Below are 24,944 nucleotides of genomic sequence, written 5' to 3'. Positions count from 1 at the left end.
CCCTGCAGCTGCAAATGACCCTAGAAGTGCTGCTGTTAGCTGATGGGGGCCCCCTACAAAAAGCATGTGGGGGTATTGGAAGTCTATAGTGAGAGGGTAGGGGAACCAGCAAAGATCACACCTCCTGTCAGCAGAAATTGTCTACCAGATCCAATGCAACATATCTGTAAGTAGAAAGGCAATTAATAAAAGGGTTTTTTTTAGTAACCCCCCCCCCCATTTCAAGCAGATATATGCTTCACATCAGGAGCTATGAAATAGTTTTATGCAGGGCTTTTTCTGGGAAAAGAGGCAGCGGAATTCAGTGGTGGAACTCAAGACCGCACAATGACATCACTTGGGGTCAGCTAGAACAACGGGGGAGTTTTTTAAAGTTTAAATTGCCCTTGGCGAAAATGGTCACATGGCTGGTGACCCGACCCCCTGATCTGCAGACAGAGGGACGTTTAGATTGCCCTCCGCACCGCTTGGCAGCACAGAGGGCAATCTAAACTCCCCTCTGTCTGGAGATCAGGGGGCGGGGCCACCAGCCATGTGACTATTTTTAAGAGGTGCCGGAATTCCGTTCCACCGTGTTCCCGCTGAAAGAAAGCCCTGCTTTTATGGTCTGATTCCTCATTGTCTCTAAATGTGAAAGTGAGGTGCTGTGATGTATAATGCTAAGGATGCTTTTTGGTCTGAAACACACAACTTAAGTCATTCATGGTGGAAAAGAAAGGAAAAGATGGTAAATCAAGTACTTCATTCAGCTGACCAAAATTTTACATTTAAATTTCAAGCCTTGGAAGCAATCACATTTGATGAGAAAATGCGTGATTCAAGGTATTCCAGTGAGGTACACCCATTGCCTCCTTCCATGCTGCTGGCAGTGAAAAACAAGCCAAGATCCAGAAGCATTAAGAGCACAGCACTAGTAGCGTGGTGGGCCTGGGAGACATCTACCACGTTCTACTCTGCCAGGAGCTGAAAACAAACTTAGCTCGTGAGGTGCACTGGTATCTTAAGCATGATGCCACTTGAAGCAATTGCTTGGGTGATAGAACCTGACCTACCTTAACCTAGAGACATACCACATTCTCCTAAAGTTATGGAAAGAATGTTTATCAGAGTCCTGGCAACATGTTCATTAACTGCTTTTACAATCTCTGTTATGAGCTAATTTCTGCAGTTAACAAAACCGTGTGTTATAAAGAGGTGTTTGTGGGTGTCAAAGATCATAGTCTGTGAAATCCCTGTATGAGCTAATATCTTGCATTCTGATATGTAAAACTTAGCAGAGTCTATAAGGTTCTCTCATATAATAAACAAGTCAACCGTTCTAAAGTAAAATGCTGCTTTTCATTTCAGCAGGCTATTAGCAAATCTTGTTTGCTTTGCATACATTATCCCTGATCTTTACAAGAACTCTGATAGGTAGGTCAGTATTATTGCTTCTGGTATTCCAAATGAGGGGACTGAATGTGAGGCATACTGATCGGTTTAAGATCATTTAGGAAGTTCCTGTCTGAGGCAATAACTGAAGTGGGAACTTCACAGTACATATTCATAGGCACTTTGCCAAAACAGAGCTCAGCAAGGACAGCCTTTTTGAACAGAAAGCCATTTCAGATCCAGCCCTTCACAGAGGTGATGGGAAGGAGGCAGTAAGCTGCAGCCCTTGGAAAGAGAGAATCAGCCAACAGGGCAGAGCAGTTCTTGGAGTGCAGTGTTGAGGGTGGGGCGAAGGAAGCACACTTAAGAGTCTGCTGCCCACCTCCATCCTCGCTGCGTTTTGAAGATAACTAGATTTTGGGATAGAATCTGGCAGTTGCTAACAGTAGGTTCATGTTTAGTGTGTTTATCTCCACCTGAACAAAACTAAATTAATAGCAAAATTAGTGAGGCTGACATTTGCAAGTATTCATTTCAGAACATGGGCTTTCACTGATTTTCATTGCACTCATTTTTATTCAGGCATTCGTACCATAAAGTTCTTCCATTCATAAGTAACAAAGACTTATATTTTGAACTGACGTTCCATTTTTGCACAGCTGACATTCAGCAGACCAGGAAACCAAGGCCAGTAACTGTTGTGGGTGCACATTCAGAACTTGATTACTCTCCACTTAATCTTGGTGAGAATCCATCCTTTCCTAGCAACTGAAATTGACTACTTTTTTCTCTTTCACATAGCACTATGGTTTACAAAACAGGCCTAGCTCCATTGGCAATCCAGCAATCATAGAAGCTTCATACAATATGTCGGTACCTATCGTACTTTGGTCACATCATAAGACGACAAGATTCTCTGGAAAAGTCAATAATGCTAGGAGAAGTGGAAGGCAGCAGGAAAAGAGGAAGACCCAAAATGATATAGCTTGACGCAATAAAGGAAGCCACGTCCTCCAGTTTGCAGGATCTGAGCAAGTCTGTTAATGATAGTATGTTTTGGAGGTCTTTCATTCATAGGGTTGCCACAGGTTGGAGGCGACTTGACAGTACATAACACACACACTTGCCACTATTCTGCCATTCCCAAGTGGTATTACAAAAATGGGTATGTGGCAAGACATTATGATTCAAATTAGAACTCTTGAGAAAATATTCATTTTTAAAATTGTCCACAGAGGAAGCAGCCAAGTTTGATTTGAATGCAGAAGATTAAGCATTAAAAACATACAGGAACATAACAGCTCTCATGGATCAACTCAGAGGTCCATCTGGTTCCATACAGAATGACCAACCAGAGGCCCCAAGATACCCACAAACAGGATAAGAAAGTAACAAACTTTCTCCTGCTATTATTCTCAGAAAATAGTATTCAGTGGGAGGGCACACAAAGTTCCCTTTAGCCATCATGGACGTGTTCTCTATAAATTTGTCTCATATAAAGCCATCCAAACTAGCAGCCATTACTATACTTTGTGACAGCAAATACCATAAACTAATTTTGCTTTATCTTTTGTCTGTTGTTAATCTAATGCCTATCAATTTTGCTTGGGTTATCCTGAGTTCCAGTATTACAGGAGAGGGATTCACCCATCATTAATTACAATAGGGTCATTAAAGAATATTCAAGTACAAAACGAGAGTCTTCCTCTAACAGAAGAACAACATTTAATCCCATTACTTATCACAGCCTTCAGCAAAGGCCTTAAGACTGCTAATCACATGCAATATTGACACTTCAGCTCAAAGTGAATTCCTGTGCCAACGAGGCTTACGGGTCCCAGAGCTCAGGTTAGTTTATGTTGCCTTAATTATCTTGCCAAAACCTAATGTTTTTGATATATGCAGTCATAAAACTTTTCACAGCAGATCATAAAAACATTTAAAAACTATGTAGACTCAATCTCAGCACAATATTTTACCGATAAGATACCAGTCTTATTAAGGTAAGTGCCAATAAAAGCACCCTACAGGGGTTTGTCTCCAGTCTATCCAACTTGATATGGATTGTTAAGAGTGGAGGTTATGTAAGCAGAAGATTCCCTCATGACTTGAGGTGCACTGCTTTCAGCAGGGTCAGGTAGTTTCTAAGACAGATGAACTCAATACAATTTAATACTGTGGCCTGCTTTACAACCTCTCCCTTCCACCCCGTGGTACCTATTCAGCTATGTCCAGCTGCTGATGCATTTAACCAGGCTCATAGGCTTTATTCAGAAAAGCAAAGGTAAAGAAGGATTTTTGTAGTGATTGTTCAGAAATGCATACTTTAAGTGGTGTACTACAAGCATGTTTTTGGGACATCGGCTCAGTCTAAATCATCTCCAGAAGGAGGTGCTTGTTTGTTGAATGACAGTGGCTGAAGTTTTCCTCTTTTCTGCTTTTTAGAAAGAAAGTTCTTTCTATGAGCCAAACTACAAGTGACGTCTTACACAGGTTGGACACTAGTCGGCTTCCCTCAAGTTTTGATGGGAAATGTAGGTGCCCTGGTTTTACAGCTTGGCTCTCCATTACAGCTGCAAGACCAGGATGCCTACATTTCCCATCACAACTTGAGGGAAGCCGACTAGTGTCCAACCTGTGTAAGACGTCACTTTTAGTTTGGCTCTATGTTAGATAGAAGTATGGTTAGAAGAAGTGGAGTGCATCTACTCTGTTAATATTCCCAAGAAGAACCCGGGGGGAGGGAGGGAGGGAGGGAGAGAGAGAGAGAGAGAGAGAGAGAGAGAGAGGTCATTCATTTCCAACTAGGTTCTGAGGAAACCTGAAGTTCCTTTAAAAACCTATTTATTTGGACCACAGCATGTTGAAGTCAAATTTAAAACCATCAATCATAATCAAAAACATAAACTTGCATAACATAACATAAAAAAGAGAGAAAAAGTAAAAATCCATTCAGATATTGCCAACAATAAAGGTTAAAGAGTCACAAGCTACCAAAAGCTTGAATAAATAGATATTTAGCAGAATCTGAAAAGAATAATAAAATAGGCACTTTGCCATGAATGGCATTCTAAGAGCAACTAAAAAGGCCCTTTCTTAGTTAGTATCTCACTTCTGAAGGCAAGGAATACCCAAAGGAGGTATTTGACAAATGATCTTCAAACACGGGCAGGCTTGTATGAAGACAGAAAATAGTACTTGAGTTACCCCACTCTCAGACCATTTAGAGCTTTAAAGGTCAAAAACAATACTGAATCATCCTTAAAAATAAACTGGCAATCAGTCAAGCCTATTCAAGAGTTACATGACACAAAGAACTTATGAGGTGTCTCTCAATGAAAAGTTCATCACTGGCAGGCAAGTTTCACAGAAAAGTAGCTTGCCAACCACTACTCATCTTTTCCAGCAATAGATACAGATGAGTATTGGATATGCTCCAGCATGTGCGTGGCCCGACAAGCTTAGTTAGGGTTTCACATGCACTATACACCATACAACATGCTCTAAAACCTTCTGCAATTTGTGGGAATGCAGAATCAGACAGGCAGAACTTTCTTAGTGGACTAAGGAATATAGAAAATTTGAGGTAGAAAATTTAAAAGCCACAATTTAAGACTAATGAGACTTTCCCATGAGTTATCTGCTTCAGGTTCAAACCTACATTGCCTCAAAGTTTTGGGAGAGATCACAGCCAGGGCAGCTGCCATGTGGATGGGAAAGTTTAGATTTTCCTGCCCTCATGGCAGCCATTTCCCCAGACCCTGTGGTAGCCATTTTCTCCTCCCACCATCAAGGGCTTTTTTGTTCTCTAAAAAATTGTCAGTTTCTGTGAAATCCCAGCTTTTATTTTTTGAAAAAGTCTCTGGCCCTGTGCGTTACAGACAGGTCTTTTTTTTGCGGGGGGGGGGGGGGGGTGCCTCTTAAAAATACCCACGTGACTGGTGGGTATTTGGGCCCGAAACAGCCTGGATCGGCCTGCTGCTGCACGGGGGAGGGTTCCCCTGCGTGGCAACGGCCTGTTCCAGGCTGATTTGGGCCTGTTTCGGCCATTTTGGGCCCATTTCGACCCAATTCAGGCCCAAAATGGCCAGGGGAGAGTTCCCCCACACAGCAGTGGCCCGTTCCAGGCTGATTCAGGCCTGATCCTTGCTGTTTCAGGCCCGTTTTTGCCATTTTGGGTCCGTTTCGGCCCAATTCTGGTCCATAACAGCCAGGATCGGGCAGCAGCCCATTCCAGGCCGATTCAGGCCCAATCCTGGCTATTTTGGGCCGCTGCTGGGTGGGGGAGGGTTCGCCATGCAGCAGTGGCCCGTTCAAGGAGAATTCGGGCCCCATCCTGGCTGTTTCGGCCACGTTGGGTCTGTTTCAGCCCAATTCGGATCAGAAATGGTCAGGTTTCAGCCCAATTCGGATCCGAAATGGTCTCCTGCTGCTGGGCAGGAGAGTGCTCTCCTGTGTGGCTGCAGTGCGTTCCAGGCCAATTTGGGCCCCCTGTGGAGTGTGGGCACTCTCCCAGGGTGGCCACAGACTGTGTGATGACATCACTTCCTGGAAGTGATGTCATTGTGTGGTCCTGCGCACATATGGTACCCAGAGTTCTACCACCTCTTTTCCCAGAAAAAGAGCCCTTAAGATATAAGGAGAAAGTCATATTTCAATGATAGAAGAGGCCAGGCAGGTCTCCAAACTTTTTGAATCTGCGAGCACTTTTGGAATGGGCACAACCACAAAATGGCTGCCACAAGAGGCACTGTATCGGCAGCTGCAACAGCAATGGAGAAACCATGCAAGCCTACAAATACACTAAATCAGAATTTTCAACTCTTCTTTTCAAAGGCAGTTTAGGCTGGCAAAAGAAAGATAAAAATTGTGAAGCTGCACATATTTTCATAAATTTTTATGTCTTCTCTCTGTATAAGGGTCAACAAAATACACGTGTATCAAATTTCAAGCATTTGGTGTAAAAATAGGGTTTTTTGTAAGGTTCAATATTACAATGGTATTAGATACCATACTTTTACTTACCAGACTTTTTTTTTATAACTTCATACTACTAGAGCAAAAAGGCAAAAATTATGAAGTGACATTTCAGAACCAACAGTTCTACTTGTCAGAAAACCTTCTGAGTTCTTTACTCCAACTTTTATAAATTCAGAGATGTGGGCTTATTCACAGTAGATATATTTGGGTATGGCTGAAGTCCCATCTGCTTGTTGTCTTTCAGTTTTTGCACTATAATTTTAGCAACTTCCTCTCCTTGGCTATCTGTAGTATCGAGCAGTTGCCTGACCCTTGATGTCCTTGTAGGTTTGGTGCTGATAAGTTCATAATCCTCTTTCAGGATTAAATCCCTTGATAAGAGGGCATCCAGGCACTGGTTAAGACAAGCTTCAGTCATCTGGTCGACAATTTCCTCTCTTTTATTTAGAATCCACTGATGAGCAATACCATGGCGCACAGTCCTCAGTATAAGATCTAACAAAAGAGTTAACACAAATGAAGGTCTGCAACAATACAAGTAACACTAAAAGCCAATAAGCTACTTGAACAGAACTGTCTACTTTTCAGAATTTTAAATGCTACTGTACAGTTATGGGTTGGATCCAATGGATCTGTTCTGCTAATAATGCTTTCTTTTGGCACAAGGGATTTTCCATTTGTTGTTGCATCACAGGAAGGCTCGTTGAGTGGGAGGGAAAAGGTCCAGAACAGATCCACAGGATTCAACCCTTTATTCTTAAAGTGAACCAATCTGCTTTTTAGATTAAAATGAGCTCCAGAGTAGATTCTCATTTAGATCTTTATGTGACAATTAACAGTACTTCCTTCAAAGAGAGTTTGCCTTTGTTTATCTGTCAGGTTCTCAAAGAGAAATCTTGACCGGCCAGTAATTTTGCAATGATATGCAAAGTGCTGCAGTGCACATTTGAATCTATGTAAGGGCCAAACTACACATAGTGTTGGGAGTTACGATGGAGTTGCTGACATCCTAACCCTAAATTTGTGCCAAGCCTTGGTATGTACTGGAGCTGTAGAGCTGGTCAAGGAGAATCAACTCTTCATGCCCCTTGTCATTTTCCAGTCAACCCCCACACCCCAAGGAAAAAAGACAGGAACCTGTAATGTATCAGTCATTTTGCTACAGGTCAAAGCAATTTGGGGAGGAATTTTGTATTCTTTTGGAAGAAACCCCCCTCATAGCACTACAGCTCATATCTACATTGTCCCTCTTCCCCACTGCCACTTACAGCCAAAAAAAAATGTTGAGAGATCAATAGTATGCTCCTAAGCAGAGTTACACCTTCTACAACTGACTTCGATGGACACAGAAAAGTTAACGCTGCTTAGGATTGTACTGCAAGTCATGTGTTGCTTGGCCCTACAAGTTCTACTGAGAGCTCCAGAATAAGCTAAGGGAGAAAAAGGAAATGTTCAGGAAATGGAGAGAAGGACAGACCTCTAAGGAGGAGTATATGAGGGTTACTAGGTACTGCAGATCAGCCATCAGAGAGGCCAAAGCTCAGTATGAGCTGCGTCTGGCCAGGAGGGCTCGCTACAACAAGAAAAAACTTCTACAGATATGTGAGAAGCAAACGCAAGGTAAAAGAGGCAATTGGACCACTGTTGGGAGTAGATGGAGAAACTCTGATGCAGGACAGAGAAAAAGCAGACAGGCTTAATGACTTTTTTGCCTCTGTTTTCTCCCTGAAGAACTCAGGCACATCTAGAGATAGTAGAAAATGTGGCAGGACACCTGAGTGGCTAATTGACATTGACAGAGAAGTAGTGGAGAGGCATCTGGCTGCACTGGATGAATACAAATCCCATGGGCCAGATGGGGTGCACCCAAGAGTGCTGAAAGAACTTTCCAGAGAACTTGCAGAACCCCTGTCCATCATCTTCAAGGCCTCCTGGAGGACTGGGGATGTGCCACAAGATTGGAGAAGAGCGAATGTTATCCCAATCTTTAAGAAAGGGAGGAAGGATGACCCGGGAAACTACAGGCCAGTCAGTCTGACTTCTGTTGCTGGGAAGATGATAGAACAGATTTTAAAGGGATCAATCTGTAAGCATCTGAAGGACCGCTCAGTGATCCGGGGAAGTCAGCATGGTTTTGTTCCTAACAGATCCTGCCAGACCAACCTGGTTTCCTTCTTTGATCAAGTGACCAGCTTACTGAATCGGGGGAACTCTGTTGACGTGATTTATCTGGATTTCAGTAAAGCTTTTGATAAGGTCCCCCATGACATTCTGATGGGCAAACTGGAAGACTGTGGAGTAGACTATAGGACAGTTCGGTGGATAGGGAACTGGTTGGAGGACCGCACTCAAAGAGTGGTGGTCAACAGCGTTTCATCAGATTGGAGGGGGGTGTCCAGTGGAGTGCCGCAGGGCTCGGTTTTGGGCCCGGTACTTTTCAATATTTTTATCAATGATCTGGATGAAGGAGTGGAAGGGCTGCTCATTAAATTTGCTGATTATACCAAATTGGGAGCGGTAGCAAACACCCAAGAAGATAGAATTAAAATTCAAGAAGACCTGAATACTCTGGAGAAGTGGGCAGCTGTGAATAGGATGCAATTCAACAAAGACAAGTGCACAGTATTACATCTGGGCCACAAATATGAGAAGCACAAATACTGGATGGGGGATACACTTCTGGGCAGTAGTATATGTGAAAGGGATCTTGGGGTAAGAGCGGACAGTAAACTGAATATGAGCAGTCAGTGTGATGCGGTGGCAAAAAAGGCTAATTCAATCCCGGGTTGTATCAAAGGGGCCATAGCATCGAAATCGCAGGAGGTCATAGCCCCTCTCTATACTGCCTTGGTCAGGCCACACCTGGAGTATTGTGTGCAGTTCTGGAGGCCTCACTTCAAAAAGGATGTGGACAAAATCGAGAGGGTGCAGAAGAGAGCGACGAGGATGATCAGGGGTCTGGAGACTGAGCCCTACGAGGAAAGGCTGAGGGCCTTGGGAATGTTTCGTTTGGAGAAGAGGAGGTTGAGGGGGGACATGATTGCTCTCTTTAAATATTTGAAAGGCTGTCATTTGGAGGAGGGCAAAGAGCTGTTCCAGTTGGCAGCAGAGGGTAGGACGTGAAGCAATGGGCTAAAACTACATGCACAAAGGTACCAACTGGATATTAGGAAAACCTTTTTCACGGTCAGAGTAGTTCAAAAGTGGAATCAGCTGCCTAGGGAGGTGGTGAGCTCCCCCTCACTGGCAGTTTTCAAGAAGAGGCTGGATGAATACTTGTCAGAGATGCTTTAGGCTGATCCTGCACTGGGCAGGGGGTTGGACTAGATGGTCTGTATGGCCCCTTCTAACTCTATGATTCTATGATTCTACTGTGTTCAGCGTGACTACCTTTCACTGAACCATGACTTTAGGATGATTAAGAGCTTGTTCCCACATCCCAATCATTACATTCCCATTTTTAGAATTCTTACAAGTGGGGGACCTGCAAGGACTTGTGGGGGACATCTCATGTTTTCTTCCTGCACTATGTCTTCTCTCCCTCCACTGCCAACCATAGCCTCTTCCTGCTTCCGTTTCTCCTTTCCACCCACCTTAGTCTGTTCCTGTTTTCACCTTTCCCCTTCCACTCCTGGCAGCTTCTCCCCAGGCCCAGTTGCAGGGTGGGGAACCTGCAAGGATTTGCAGTGGGTATTTCACTTTTCCCTGTATCCCCTTCCTCACACTATTTCCCCTTTCTGTCTTCCTGGCAACCCCCATATTCTCACCTTTCCCTATCCTTCATAAACCCTATCCTTCACAAACCCACTAAACATCTTACAAAACATCTTACTTTTATCTATACCATCTTCATCTATATTTTCTAATTTACTTAATTTACATACTGCCTTTCTCCACAATGGGAACCCAAAGCAGCTTACAGCATGCTTCTTGCCTCCATATTATCCTCACAACACCTCGAGAAGTAGGTTAGGCTGTGTGACTGGATCAAAGTCACCCACTGAACTTCCACAGCAGAATGGTGACTCCAACCTGGGTCTCCCCCATGTTACTCTGTAACTCTAACAACTACACTACACTGGCTTTAGAGGTGGCTGCTGCTGAACAATAGCAAGCAACTAGGCCTGGATGAGTCATGCAAGTCATGAGGCATCAAGTCATGTGGTAATTGTTTCTGGGTCTGGTCCCAGTCCCAATGACTTCGCCATCAACGGCCAAATCAACCTTGGAAAGGGCCCTGCCCCCTCCCCTTTGCCTTTCCCTCACACAAACCACGCCTGGAATAGTAGCTAAGCTATTATGGTTGCTTAGCAACAGACACCCAGGACATCTGGTTAAAGCTACAGGAGACCCTTTAATAATTTTTTTAAAAACCAACATTTTATTTTATTTTTTAGATTTCAGATTCTTCTGCAAATTCTGGGGTATTTTTCAGGGGTGCAGGAAGATCTATCTTGTCCTTTCATGTCTCCCATCTCCAGATTTAAGTCTCCACAGATCAGACCACTTCATTATTAGTACATAAGACTGCTTTAAGCTGCCTTGCAGATATTTGTACAGATAGTTGGGATATCAAATTTTTAATAAGTACACTGATTTTTTAAATCAGAATGTGGTTTGGTGTTCCTCGACATATCTGTCTGGTGCTTTTCGACAAGAAAACTTCACTGGTGTGTGTGCGTGTGGGAACCCTGCATAGTTATGTGAAATATGAATAATAGGTAAAGGTATTAATTTGTGCATTTTGTGTCAGTGGGTAGATCCTATCCCACCATTCCACTGAACAAATTTTATTTTTTAATTTATTTATTAAAATATTTAAGCCCCACATTTTCTTTTTGGCACCTGTTTGAAGCCTTCCTCCACATTAAGTGGCTCTTCCACTGGAGGAAGAACCACTTAAGTTGAAGGAATATTACTTGGAAGATGGTTAGATTTGTCCTATTAAGATACATCTATCATCTTACTAATAAATACTCAAATTGCTCATAATTAGTGGTATGAAAAAAATGCACCACTGTACCTGAATTAATTCCTGACGGCTGGAGCATTTGCAACGAAGAATTTGATGAGTTAGAACTGGCAGATGAGGAGCAGCTTTGTTGAGAGATGGAAGAATGAGTACTTGGGGACAGTGAGTTATTTTTCTTCAAGCTAACCAGAGAGCATGGCCCACCAGCAGGATCGTGACCACCTGTATGAAGAAGAAAAACTGTTCAAATAAAAACATGACAACCACCACCCCCTTCCTCCTCCCAACATGTTATTTTGCACATACGGGCTAGGAATCAAAGAGTATTGTTGACTTTCCATAAAAGTCTTGACTCTACTCAGGGGAACTGCTGACATCCTCAGACTGCTAGGTGGGAGGAAGTGGGGATAGGTTCTAATGGAGAACAATAAGCCTGGAGGCTCCTTTGGCTCATTTAACTAGTTTCATATTTCTTTGGATCTTGGCCACAATATGCCCTACATCCCTATTTTCTCACCATAAAATATGCACTGTTCACCAATCATTCTTAAAAAGGCGCTTTTTCTCTCTTTCTGTTAGTAGAATATTGCCAGGTAGGATTAATGTTATTGGTTGTACTCTCTTCTTGTAACAGAGTTTAGAGATATCCCTCCATGTGCCTCAAGAGTCAAAGGCTCAGAATATAATACAACTTAGGCTCTGAGTTATAGTACAACAAAGCAAAAACTCTAGCAGTCAGCCTGCAAAATCACCTACTCAGGTTCTTCTTTCCAGTCTCGGCCAGAAACCGGATAGTCCTTAGGCCCAACATTAACTCTTCATTAACCATATAATACTTTTGAACATTCTTTATTTCATTTTCCATTGAGGAGATGGAGGACAAGATGCTGAAGGGGAAAAGCAACAGCTTTGGCACGACAGTTTTAATTATTTTTTATGGCATAGTGGAACAATACCCCCTGCAAGACAGAGGACTTTGTTGAAGACTGATTGAGAAGATATTCGTTGTTGTGTTTCATGATGTATCTAGTAAACTACTACTGCTACAACTACTACTGCTGCTGCTACTACTATTACTGAGGTCTGCTAGGCATTGGGTGGCAAATGGTAGGAGGCTCAGAGGAACAGAAACACATGGGAATGGCATCACACTATCCCACAATGTCACTTGCGGGTTTTTGGCCAGAAATGATATTGCAGCATTACGTGACGCCACTCTCCCCTGACTGAGCACTGGCAAGGGGATGTGGAGTTCTGCCAGGGGTGCCCTTAACAGAAGTGGGAAACGGGCAACATCAGCACCACCACTACAACTACAGCCTGCTTTTGCCTCCAATTGTGACCCCAATTATTTTCCCCTCCTGTACCCTATCCTCACAACAACCTTATTAGGTAGTTTAGGCTGAGTGTCAGGAGCTCAATGTCATGTGATGAGCTTCCAAGGCCGAGTGAGTATCCAAACTTGGTTCTCCCAATTCCTAGTCTGACAGTCTTAACCTTTATTCTACACCAGCTTTATAGACTCTAGAATACTGAGCAGAAAGAGTAAGAAAAGCTGCTCGACTCTACCCAAGAAAACATCTTTCCCATTTTGAGAAAGCAGAACGGGGATTTCTGCCCTAGTTCAGGCCTTCTGATCTCTAATTCACTGACTGCAAGATGACTAAAACAGACACTCTTGCATTATAGTTGCATCAGATTGCACAGGAAAGCCCCTTTGTGAACATTACTTAAGGTTCCCTCATTCCAGGACTAAAGAGTCTGGAAAGGGTCAAACAGCTACAGAGCCCTTGTTCTCTGCTAGCTGTTTTTGCCTCAGGGTGAACAGGAACAAAACATCTTTGTGTTGGTATCCAGACCAAGAATCAGCACTAGTACAGTAGGGGCTTTTAATGCATGAATGGAAGCTGAAAGCAAAGAAGGGCATGTAGAAATGCTCTACCGGCTCCATGATGCTTGCAGAGTATGAGACAAGGGACGTATGGGACCCACACACATGCAAACACCCATACAAATGAATATTACATTAGGACCTCCCCCTTTCTCAAGCAAAGTATTAAGAAATACGTTTTGTAAACATGCATTTGTCCCGGGATAGTGTCCAGCAAAACTCCACAGTGGCACGTGGGAAGAGTATGGCATTCTGAAGACTAAGTTGCTGCTGATGGCCCAGACCCTTGTTCAAAAGGCTGGACGGAGAATCCAAGCCTGCACCCCAGCATCCCTTGTAGTCCAGGGTACATCTGCACGCTATTTTAATGATACCTCTTAAAATATTATGGCCTTAAGCTAGCACAGTCACATTCTAAATTTTTGGGGTTGAAGGAATGTTAAGAGTAAACCCTGTAGTTCTTTACGGGTGGTGGGTGTTTGCCATTCCTGAATCGCTTGTATTTTGGTTGGATCCATTTTTAAACCAGAACTCGACTGTTCTGACTGGGATTGTCTTGCATGAGGGCTCTGTCCAAAAGTCTCGGGTTAAGTCCTTGTTTGAACAGAATAATCTTGGTGGACTCCTCACACCTAGGGCACTTGGCTGCTAACTGCCGGAATTTTGTGAAACAGTCTCTTCCAGTGGGAATGCTGCCTGGGAACTGGTGCACCTGGGGAGAAAGCACTTAGACACTAGAAGCATTAGAAAATGGAGTCAGTACAGTTTAAGTATACACTGGACCTGACATTCTGCCCCCCTTAAAACAGATCCCCCCCTGGTTTATATGGGTAGCGAGTATGAAAAGCTTTGGTTAATCTAGGAGCATGAACATGTGCAGAGTTCACCCATTCATCGTAACCAGAATCAAAGTCCTTCCATCTAATGAGGTAAAAAAGCTGATTTCGCTTGAGTTTAGAGTCCAAAATTTGTTGTACCTCATAGTGTATTTGGTCGTCAATTAAAGTTGGAATGGGTGGAGCTTTGAGGTGCCATTTGTTGTCGGTGGGAGCCCTCTTTAAAAGACTGACATGGAACGTATCATGCACATGGCGCAGGTTCTTGGGTAAAGTTACAGCAACAGTCACTTTATTTATTATCTTGCGCACAGGAAAAGGTCCCAGGAACTTCAGAGCGGGTTTGCGGCTTGTCTGAGCTAGTTTCAGGTTCTTTGTGGAAATATACACATGATCTCCAGGTTGTAATTCCCATTCGGCCACACGATGGCGATCAGCATATTTTTTGTAATCCAGTTTGGCTTTTTCAAGGTGTTTCTTAATAAGAGTCCATTGATGCGCTGCCTCCCCCCACCATGAAGACACATCTGGTAATTTGGAGGAGTGGAGAGGGGGAGCGTCCAACGGGAAGGGATTGAAGTGGGTTCCATAGACAATTTTGAAAGGGGCCTCTCCCGTTGATGCGTGTACACTGTTGTTATATGAGAATTCGGCTAGATAATTGGTCCACCCAATTATCTTGTTGAAAATTAATGTAGCAACGAAGGAACTGTTCTAGTATCTGGTTTGTTTTTTCGGATTGTCCGTCGGTTTGTGGGTGGTGGCTTGAGCTGATACCTTGCTCAATATTCAACATTTTCCAAAGCTCCCGCCAGAAGTTGGCAACGAACTGTCCGCCGCGATCCGAAATCACCTTGGACGGAAAAGAATGTAATTTTACGATGTGTTTTAAAAACAAATCCGCTAGTTTCCGAGCGGAGGGTATAGCAGTACAGGGGATAAAATGAGCTTGTTTGGAGAACAGATCTACCACAACTAAAATACAATTATGTCCTTTGGAAATGGGTAGATCAGTGATAAAGTCCATAGATATTATTTCCCAGGGTCTGTTTGGCGTTTCCAATGGTTGCAGGAGACCCGGAGGTTTTCCTTTCCTGGTTTTGGCGCTGAGGCAAACGGGGCAGGAACTAACATATTGGGAAATGTCTTTGCGCATGCCCGGCCACCAGAATTGCCTTTGGATTAGATGCAAAGTTTTCAGATACCCATAATGACCGGCAGTGGGAGCATCATGACAGCGCTGCAAGACCTCCAGCCTGAGGCTGTCTGGGACATAAAATTTGCTCCCAGCTAGCCAATCCCCGTGTGGGGATTGGGTCAGTTTGTTTCGCGGAGCTTTATCCCCCTCCTTCTCCACTTCAGTTTTAAGTTTCGATTTCCACTCCTGGTTGGCCGGGAGGGGCGGCTTGGCACGACTGCGAGTAGTCACCACGCCCCCAAGTTGTGTAGGCGAGAAGACCGTGTCGACAGTCTCCTCCCGTTTGCTCTTATGTTGGGGCATGCGCGATAGGGCGTCCGCCAAAAAGTTAGTTTTGCCCGGGAGATAATTTAGAGTGAAGTTGAATTTGGAAAAGAATTCCGCCCATCGCAATTGCTTGGCATTCAGTCTGCGTGGGCTTCGGAGGGCCTCTGTCCAAACCTCGAAAGGGTATCGCGCCCCCTCCAGCCAATGTCTCCAGTTACTAAGGGCTGCTTTTACTGCAAAAGCCTCCTTCTCCCACACATTCCAATTTCTTTCCGCCTCCGAAAATTTCCTAGACAAGAATGCACAAGGCCGCAATCTTCCATCCTCCCCCTTCTGTAGTAAAACCCCCCCTATCGCCGTATCGCTGGCGTCGACTTGTACTACGAAAGGGGATTGTTCGTTGGGGTGGGAGAGGACGGGTTCCGTTACAAATTGCTTTTTTAGGCATTCGAAGGCAGTTTGGCAATCGGGGGTCCATTGCAGTTTGGAGGAGGGTTTTTTAGCTTGGTCCCCTTTATCTTTTGTTTTCAGCAATTCTGTTAAGGGGAGTGTGATTTGGGCGAAGTTTGCTATGAAGTCTCTATAGAAGTTGGCAAAACCCAGGAAGGATTGCAGTTCTTTACGGGTGGTGGGTGTTTGCCAGTCTTGGATCGCTTGTATTTTGGCTGGATCCATTTTTAGACCCTCTTGGGAGATACAATACCCGAGGTAAGTGAGTTCGGTTTTATGGAATTCACATTTGGACAACTTGATGGGCAGTTTATTCTTCATCAAGGTGGCCAGGACCTTTTGTACCATTTGAATATGTTCTTCCTCAGTATCCGAATAAATTAAAACATCATCAAGGTACACCACCACCCCTTTGTACAGAAATTCGTGTAGAACTTCGTTTATCATGGACATGAATACAGACGGGGCTCCCGTCAATCCAAAAGGCATAACTAAGTATTCATATTGTCCGAGGGGCGTATTAAACGCGGTTTTCCACTCATCCCCTGCCTTGATACGAACGTGGAAGTAAGCATCTTTTAGATCTAATTTCGTAAAGATCTTACCTTGGGCCACGACGTTGAGAAGGTCTCGGATGAGCGGTATAGGATAGGCGTTGTTGGTGGACACTGCATTCAGTCCTCGGAAATCCGTGCACAGTCGGAGTCCCCCATCCTTCTTTTTTACGAAGAGAACTGGAGCGGCGTGGGGGCTAGTGGCTGGACGGATGAACCCTCGTTGGAGGTTGGTGTCGATGAATTTCCGGAGCTCTTCGCGTTCATGGAGACTCATGGGGTAGAGTCGTCCTTTGGGCAGTGAGGCTCCGGGCAAAATTTCCACCGCACAGTCCGTTCGTCGGTGCGGGGGTAGAGTATCAGCTTCCTCCTCAGAGAAAGCATTTAGAAAAGGCCAGTACGGTTCGGGTATTTGGTTGACTTCTTCTTGGGTGAGAAGGGCCTTTTCATTATGAGTTGGATCTTCGCCCCAGTTTTGATTCCAACGGTGATTTGTACAGTTGGCATGACTGAAGGTAATACATCCTTGTGCCCAGTCTATGTAGGGATTGTGATCACATAGCCATTTGCTGCCTAGAATTAACGGGTACTTGGCAGTAGAGCTGATGACGAAGGACCTCTTCTCCCAATGTGGTCCCATGCCTGTAATCACTGGGATGGTTTCAGATGTGACAGGGTTCATGCTGGTACCATCCATTTGCTCAAAGATTACTGGATTTTGTAAATCCCGAGTTGGTAAAACTAGTCCATTGACTAGAGCTGGGGCGATGATGTCTCTCGAACAGCCTGAGTCAATAAGGGCTTGCACCCGTATGTGCATCTTCCTCTCTGGGTTGATTAGAGTCACTGGCATAAATAAGATGGACCCAGGCGGCCGGTTCCGTGCAGGAACTGGCTTGGGGCGGATCTGTCGCTTGGGCCCTTTTACGACAGATCCATCTCGTTTCCCGACTGGGGACTTTCTGGATTGACTTCTGCGGTTGGGGAAGCGGGGTCGTATTCCATAACTTCTTCCGCTTCTAGCCCTCTCTCTGAGGCTGGCCTTTGGGAAGCGCCGCGGCCTCTATTCGCTCGTGGTGCGGGAATCGGACGTTGGAGATTAGGAAACGGAGCAAGGGTTGGACGCCGTAGTTGAAGCGGAGGTCTTTGCACAGGCCGGTAGGGGCATTGTGCTGCAAAGTGACCAGCTTGTCCGCATTGCAAACACAGCCCTTGTTGCCATCTAGCATCTCTCGCTCCACGGGTGGCGTAGCCAGCTCCCCGTCCTCCCTTCTGTAAAGTCAAAGGTTTTCTTTGTCCCGTTTGTTGTTGTTGTTCAACCAAACGGACTTCTAAAATGCGATTCTCCACTTCGCACACAAGTTGGATCCAACCCAACAGCGTGGGGGGATTGTCTTGCATGAGGGCTCTGTCCAAAAGTCTCGGGTTAAGTCCTTGTTTGAACAGAATAATCTTGGTGGACTCCTCACACCTAGGGCACTTGGCTGCTAACTGCCGGAATTTTGTGACATAGTCTCTTGCTGACATGCTGCCTTGTTTGATGGCTTGTAATTCTGTTCGGGCCCGGGTTTCTTCTAAGGGGTCTTCATATTGTGCTCGGATAGCATCCACTAACCCCTGGAGAGTATCGAGTTCTGGGGCCCCAACGTTATATAGTCCTACATACCAATCTGCTGCCTTGCCCTGTAAGCGAGATCCAAGATGTTCAATTTGACTGGCCTCACTGCCGAAAAGGTGTCCCCACCGGTTGAAAAACTGTACCACTTGCACCAAGAAAAATCCCAGTTTGGAGGGATCCCCATCGAAGGTGGCTTCCAGTTTCACCCAGCCCATCGGGAGTTCTTGTCTCGGAGCAGGTGCTGGGTAGAAGTCCATCGGCAGTCTTAATTGCGCCTGGGGCGCGGGAGGAGGTAACTGGAGTCTCGGTTGGGGCAACGGTGGCGGCTGTACTGGCGGCGGTTGAACCGGCGGAGGTTGGGCCGGCGGTGCTGGCGGAGGTTGCCGTGGTTGAGCTGCCGGGGGTGGTCTCGGTTGGGCCGGAGGCTGCAGCAACGGTATGAGCTGCGGTCGAGGTGAGAGGGGCCGCAGCGGCGAGGGTTGGACGGGTGGAAGGCCGCGCGGGCTTGCCCCTGCGGGCGTCGTTATTCTGGGAAGTAAAGACTGGCTTCGTAGCGCTGGTAGACCGTCTCCCGAAGGTTGCCCGACGGGAACAGTTTCTTGCGGTTGACGAGGGGCTTCCTCCTCGGATGGAGCCGCGTGTGCTCCCGATTGGTCCGGCCGGACCGTTATAGAAGAAGTACGGGGGGGTATCACCGGTGTATCACTTGGCTTTTCTTCCCCTTCCGTAGGCCTCTCAACGGTCCAATCCAAGTCAGACTGTGGCTAACTAAGGCTCTCACTACAGGGTTCCCTTTAGAAGCAAACACAAGTCCATTGTTTGAAAAAGGAAACTTTACTGCAGAAAAGGTCCATTATAGTCCACTGTCCTGAATAGGAGACTCAGGATGGTACATGATCATTGTTACCAATGAAGAGCAAGCATAAGGTACAGAGTAACAATACCCATCTGGATTAGCCTCCCCCCCACAGTTCTCAAAACAACATCTCTCAGTCCTGGGAAGCTGCTCTCCTTCAAGGCCAATGCTTGGTGGAACGGTGTTAGACAAAACAGTCTCTTCCAGTGGGAATGCTGCCTGGGAACTGGTGCACCTGGGGAGAAAGCACTTAGACACTAGAAGCATTAGAAAATGGAGTCAGTACAGTTTAGGTATACACTGGACCTGACATTCTGCCCCCCTTAAAACAGATCCCCCCCTGGTTTATATGGGTAGCGAGTATGAAAAGCTTTGGTTAATCTAGGAGCATGAACATGTGCAGAGTTCACCCATTCATCGTAACCAGAATCAAAGTCCTTCCATCTAATGAGGTAAAAAAGCTGATTTCGCTTGAGTTTAGAGTCCAAAATTTGTTGTACCTCATAGTGTATTTGGTCGTCAAATAAAGTTGGAATGGGTGGAGCTTTGAGGTGCCATTTGTTGTCGGTGGGAGCCCTCTTTAAAAGACTGACATGGAACGTATCATGCACATGGCGCAGGTTCTTGGGTAAAGTTACAGCAACAGTCACTTTATTTATTATCTTGCGCACAGGAAAAGGTCCCAGGAACTTCAGAGCGGGTTTGCGGCTTGTCTGAGCTAGTTTCAGGTTCTTTGTGGAAATATACACATGATCTCCAGGTTGTAATTCCCATTCGGCCACACGATGGCGATCAGCGTATTTTTTGTAATCCAGTTTGGCTTTTTCAAGGTGTTTCTTAATAAGAGTCCATTGATGCGCTGCCTCCCCCCACCATGAAGACACATCTGGTAATTTGGAGGAGTGGAGAGGGGGAGCGTCCAACGGGAAGGGATTGAAGTGGGTTCCATAGACAATTTTGAAAGGGGCCTCTCCCGTTGATGCGTGTACACTGTTGTTATATGAGAATTCGGCTAGAGGGAGAAGGTCCACCCAATTATCTTGTTGAAAATTAATGTAGCAACGAAGGAACTGTTCTAGTATCTGGTTTGTTTTTTCGGATTGTCCGTCGGTTTGTGGGTGGTGGCTTGAGCTGATACCTTGCTCAATATTCAACATTTTCCAAAGCTCCCGCCAGAAGTTGGCAACGAACTGTCCGCCGCGATCCGAAATCACCTTGGACGGAAAAGAATGTAATTTTACGATGTGTTTTAAAAACAAATCCGCTAGTTTCCGAGCGGAGGGTATAGCAGTACAGGGGATAAAATGAGCTTGTTTGGAGAACAGATCTACCACAACTAAAATACAATTATGTCCTTTGGAAATGGGTAGATCAGTGATAAAGTCCATAGATATTATTTCCCAGGGTCTGTTTGGCGTTTCCAATGGTTGCAGGAGACCCGGAGGTTTTCCTTTCCTGGTTTTGGCGCTGAGGCAAACGGGGCAGGAACTAACATATTGGGAAATGTCTTTGCGCATGCCCGGCCACCAGAATTGCCTTTGGATTAGATGCAAAGTTTTCAGATACCCATAATGACCGGCAGTGGGAGCATCATGACAGCGCTGCAAGACCTCCAGCCTGAGGCTGTCTGGGACATAAAATTTGCTCCCAGCTAGCCAATCCCCGTGTGGGGATTGGGTCAGTTTGTTTCGCGGAGCTTTATCCCCCTCCTTCTCCACTTCAGTTTTAAGTTTCGATTTCCACTCCTGGTTGGCCGGGAGGGGCGGCTTGGCACGACTGCGAGTAGTCACCACGCCCCCAAGTTGCGTAGGCGAGAAGACCGTGTCGACAGTCTCCTCCCGTTTGCTCTTATGTTGGGGCATGCGCGATAGGGCGTCCGCCAAAAAGTTAGTTTTGCCCGGGAGATAATTTAGAGTGAAGTTGAATTTGGAAAAGAATTCCGCCCATCGCAATTGCTTGGCATTCAGTCTGCGTGGGCTTCGGAGGGCCTCTGTCCAAACCTCGAAAGGGTATCGCGCCCCCTCCAGCCAATGTCTCCAGTTACTAAGGGCTGCTTTTACTGCAAAAGCCTCCTTCTCCCACACATTCCAATTTCTTTCCGCCTCCGAAAATTTCCTAGACAAGAATGCACAAGGCCGCAATCTTCCATCCTCCCCCTTCTGTAGTAAAACCCCCCCTATCGCCGTATCGCTGGCGTCGACTTGTACTACGAAAGGGGATTGTTCGTTGGGGTGGGAGAGGACGGGTTCCGTTACAAATTGCTTTTTTAGGCATTCGAAGGCAGTTTGGCAATCGGGGGTCCATTGCAGTTTGGAGGAGGGTTTTTTAGCTTGGTCCCCTTTATCTTTTGTTTTCAGCAATTCTGTTAAGGGGAGTGTGATTTGGGCGAAGTTTGCTATGAAGTCTCTATAGAAGTTGGCAAAACCCAGGAAGGATTGCAGTTCTTTACGGGTGGTGGGTGTTTGCCAGTCTTGGATCGCTTGTATTTTGGCTGGATCCATTTTTAGACCCTCTTGGGAGATACAATACCCGAGGTAAGTGAGTTCGGTTTTATGGAATTCACATTTGGACAACTTGATGGGCAGTTTATTCTTCATCAAGGTGGCCAGGACCTTTTGTACCATTTGAATATGTTCTTCCTCAGTATCCGAATAAATTAAAACATCATCAAGGTACACCACCACCCCTTTGTACAGAAATTCGTGTAGAACTTCGTTTATCATGGACATGAATACAGACGGGGCTCCCGTCAATCCAAAAGGCATAACTAAGTATTCATATTGTCCGAGGGGCGTATTAAACGCGGTTTTCCACTCATCCCCTGCCTTGATACGAACGTGGAAGTAAGCATCTTTTAGATCTAATTTCGTAAAGATCTTACCTTGGGCCACGACGTTGAGGAGGTCTCGGATGAGCGGTATAGGATAGGCGTTGTTGGTGGACACTGCATTCAGTCCTCGGAAATCCGTGCACAGTCGGAGTCCCCCATCCTTCTTTTTTACGAAGAGAACTGGAGCGGCGTGGGGGCTAGTGGCTGGACGGATGAACCCTCGTTGGAGGTTGGTGTCGATGAATTTCCGGAGCTCTTCGCGTTCATGGAGACTCATGGGGTAGAGTCGTCCTTTGGGCAGTGAGGCTCCGGGCAAAATTTCCACCGCACAGTCCGTTCGTCGGTGCGGGGGTAGAGTATCAGCTTCCTCCTCAGAGAAAGCATTTAGAAAAGGCCAGTACGGTTCGGGTATTTGGTTGACTTCTTCTTGGGTGAGAAGGGCCTTTTCATTATGAGTTGGATCTTCGCCCCAGTTTTGATTCCAACGGTGATTTGTACAGTTGGCATGACTGAAGGTAATACATCTTTGTGCCCAGTCTATGTAGGGATTGTGATCACATAGCCATTTGCTGCCTAGAATTAACGGGTACTTGGCAGTAGAGCTGATGACGAAGGACCTCTTCTCCCAATGTGGTCCCATGCCTGTAATCACTGGGATGGTTTCAGTTGTGACAGGGTTCATGCTGGTACCATCCATTTGCTCAAAGATTACTGGATTTTGTAAATCCCGAGTTGGTAAAACTAGTCCATTGACTAGAGCTGGGGCGATGATGTCTCTCGAACAGCCTGAGTCAATAAGGGCTTGCACCCGTATGTGCATCTTCCTCTCTGGGTTGATTAGAGTCACTGGCATAAATAAGATGGACCCAGGCGGCCGGTTCCGTGCAGGAACTGGCTTGGGGCGGATCTGTCGCTTGGGCCCTTTTACGACAGATCCATCTCGTTTCCCGACTGGGGACTTTCTGGATTGACTTCTGCGGTTGGGGAAGCGGGGTCGTATTCCATAACTTCTTCCGCTTCTAGCCCTCTCTCTGAGGCTGGCCTTTGGGAAGCGCCGCGGCCTCTATTCGCTCGTGGTGCGGGAATCGGACGTTGGAGATTAGGAAACGGAGCAAGGGTTGGACGCCGTAGTTGAAGCGGAGGTCTTTGCACAGGCCGGTAGGGGCATTGTGCTGCAAAGTGACCAGCTTGTCCGCATTGCAAACACAGCCCTTGTTGCCATCTAGCATCTCTCGCTCCACGGGTGGCGTAGCCAGCTCCCCGTCCTCCCTTCTGTAAAGTCAAAGGTTTTCTTTGTCCCGTTTGTTGTTGTTGTTCAACCAAACGGACTTCTAAAATGCGATTCTCCACTTCGCACACAAGTTGGATCCAACCCAACAGCGTGGGGGGATTGTCTTGCATGAGGGCTCTGTCCAAAAGTCTCGGGTTAAGTCCTTGTTTGAACAGAATAATCTTGGTGGACTCCTCACACCTAGGGCACTTGGCTGCTAACTGCCGGAATTTTGTGACATAGTCTCTTGCTGACATGCTGCCTTGTTTGATGGCTTGTAATTCTGTTCGGGCCCGGGTTTCTTCTAAGGGGTCTTCATATTGTGCTCGGATAGCATCCACTAACCCCTGGAGAGTATCGAGTTCTGGGGCCCCAACGTTATATAGTCCTACATACCAATCTGCTGCCTTGCCCTGTAAGCGAGATCCAAGATGTTCAATTTGACTGGCCTCACTGCCGAAAAGGTGTCCCCACCGGTTGAAAAACTGTACCACTTGCACCAAGAAAAATCCCAGTTTGGAGGGATCCCCATCGAAGGTGGCTTCCAGTTTCACCCAGCCCATCGGGAGTTCTTGTCTCGGAGCAGGTGCTGGGTAGAAGTCCATCGGCAGTCTTAATTGCGCCTGGGGCGCGGGAGGAGGTAACTGGAGTCTCGGTTGGGGCAACGGTGGCGGCTGTACTGGCGGCGGTTGAACCGGCGGAGGTTGGGCCGGCGGTGCTGGCGGAGGTTGCCGTGGTTGAGCTGCCGGGGGTGGTCTCGGTTGGGCCGGAGGCTGCAGTGGCGGGCGAGCAGGTGGCGGCAGCCTTGGTCGGGCTGGTAACACGGGAGGCGTTGGCGGTAGCTGTCGAGGTGGAGGAGGCTGGGGTGGTTGAGTGGAGATCGGCCGCTGAGGAGGGGGTTGGAGGTGTCGTAGTGGTGCAGGCCTTCCCGGTTGATTCGGGGGTGGTAAGGCGGGCTGGTCCTGTGGCTGCTGCAACGGTATGAGCTGCGGTCGAGGTGAGAGGGGCCGCAGCGGCGAGGGTCGGACGGGTGGAAGGCCGCGCGGGCTTGCCCCTGCGGGCGTCGTTATTCTGGGAAGTAAAGACTGGCTTCGTAGCGCTGGTAGACCGTCTCCCGAAGGTTGCCCGACGGGAACAGTTTCTTGCGGTTGACGAGGGGCTTCCTCCTCGGATGGAGCCGCGTGTGCTCCCGATTGGTCCGGCCGGACCGTTATAGAAGAAGTACGGGGGGGTATCACCGGTGTATCACTTGGCTTTTCTTCCCCTTCCGTAGGCCTCTCAACGGGAGTCTCGTCTGGCGGTACATCCCCTCCCGAGTTAGGGGGTTCGGTGGGAGTCCCTCCGGGTGGCTCAACCGGGTTATCGCCTCTCGGTGGAATTTCCTGCTGTTTGGGAAATTCCTTGGGTTGTTCTTCCAATGCGCCAGAGTCGGTACCCCCCTCGCCGGTAGGTGACGACCGTTGCTGGACTTCCTCCACCGGATAGGAGATGACACTTTGGAGGGTAGCTATCTGTATCGCCATCTCTTCAGGAGACAGTCTCTCTCCTGCTCCCATTGCAGAAATTAAATGAATGGCATGAGCCAAACTTTCTTCCATATCCATCAGTTTAGCTTCTAACTGTTGCATCCGACTTGGCCCCGGTTGCTCGCTCATGGAACCTCCATTCGTTGCACTCACCGGGGAAAAGGGGCCCCAAGGAGGAGGGTCCCCTTGAACGACTCGCGATCTCGCAGCTAGGATTCCCTTGGCCATACCCGTCACTGCCGAGATGCTGGTATCTACCGCATAGGTGCGACCTTGTATCTGCTCCCAACTTTGTTCAGGAACTTCCGTTGGCTCTTTCCACGGA

At 46.6% G+C, this 24,944-nt stretch overlaps 1 protein-coding gene across 1 annotated transcript in view; it reads right to left on the bottom strand.

Annotated features, from left to right (window-relative positions):
- Positions 1 to 6,253: 6,253 nt before the first annotated feature.
- The window catches only part of RIPK2 (receptor interacting serine/threonine kinase 2), a 55,673-nt gene continuing 36,982 nt past the window's right edge, over positions 6,254 to 24,944 (bottom strand). The window contains exons 10-11 of the mRNA XM_054984888.1: positions 11,375 to 11,545; positions 6,254 to 6,846 (exon numbers count right to left, since the gene is read on the bottom strand). Coding sequence (XP_054840863.1) covers positions 6,515 to 6,846; positions 11,375 to 11,545 — 503 coding nt within the window. The 3' untranslated portion in view covers positions 6,254 to 6,514. The remainder of the gene's footprint in view (positions 6,847 to 11,374; positions 11,546 to 24,944) is intronic.

The sequence above is a fragment of the Eublepharis macularius genome, chromosome 7 (assembly GCF_028583425.1).
Source record: "Eublepharis macularius isolate TG4126 chromosome 7, MPM_Emac_v1.0, whole genome shotgun sequence".
Classification (NCBI taxonomy): Eukaryota; Metazoa; Chordata; class Lepidosauria; order Squamata; family Eublepharidae; genus Eublepharis; species Eublepharis macularius.
This window is presented reverse-complemented; position numbering and strand designations above follow the sequence as displayed.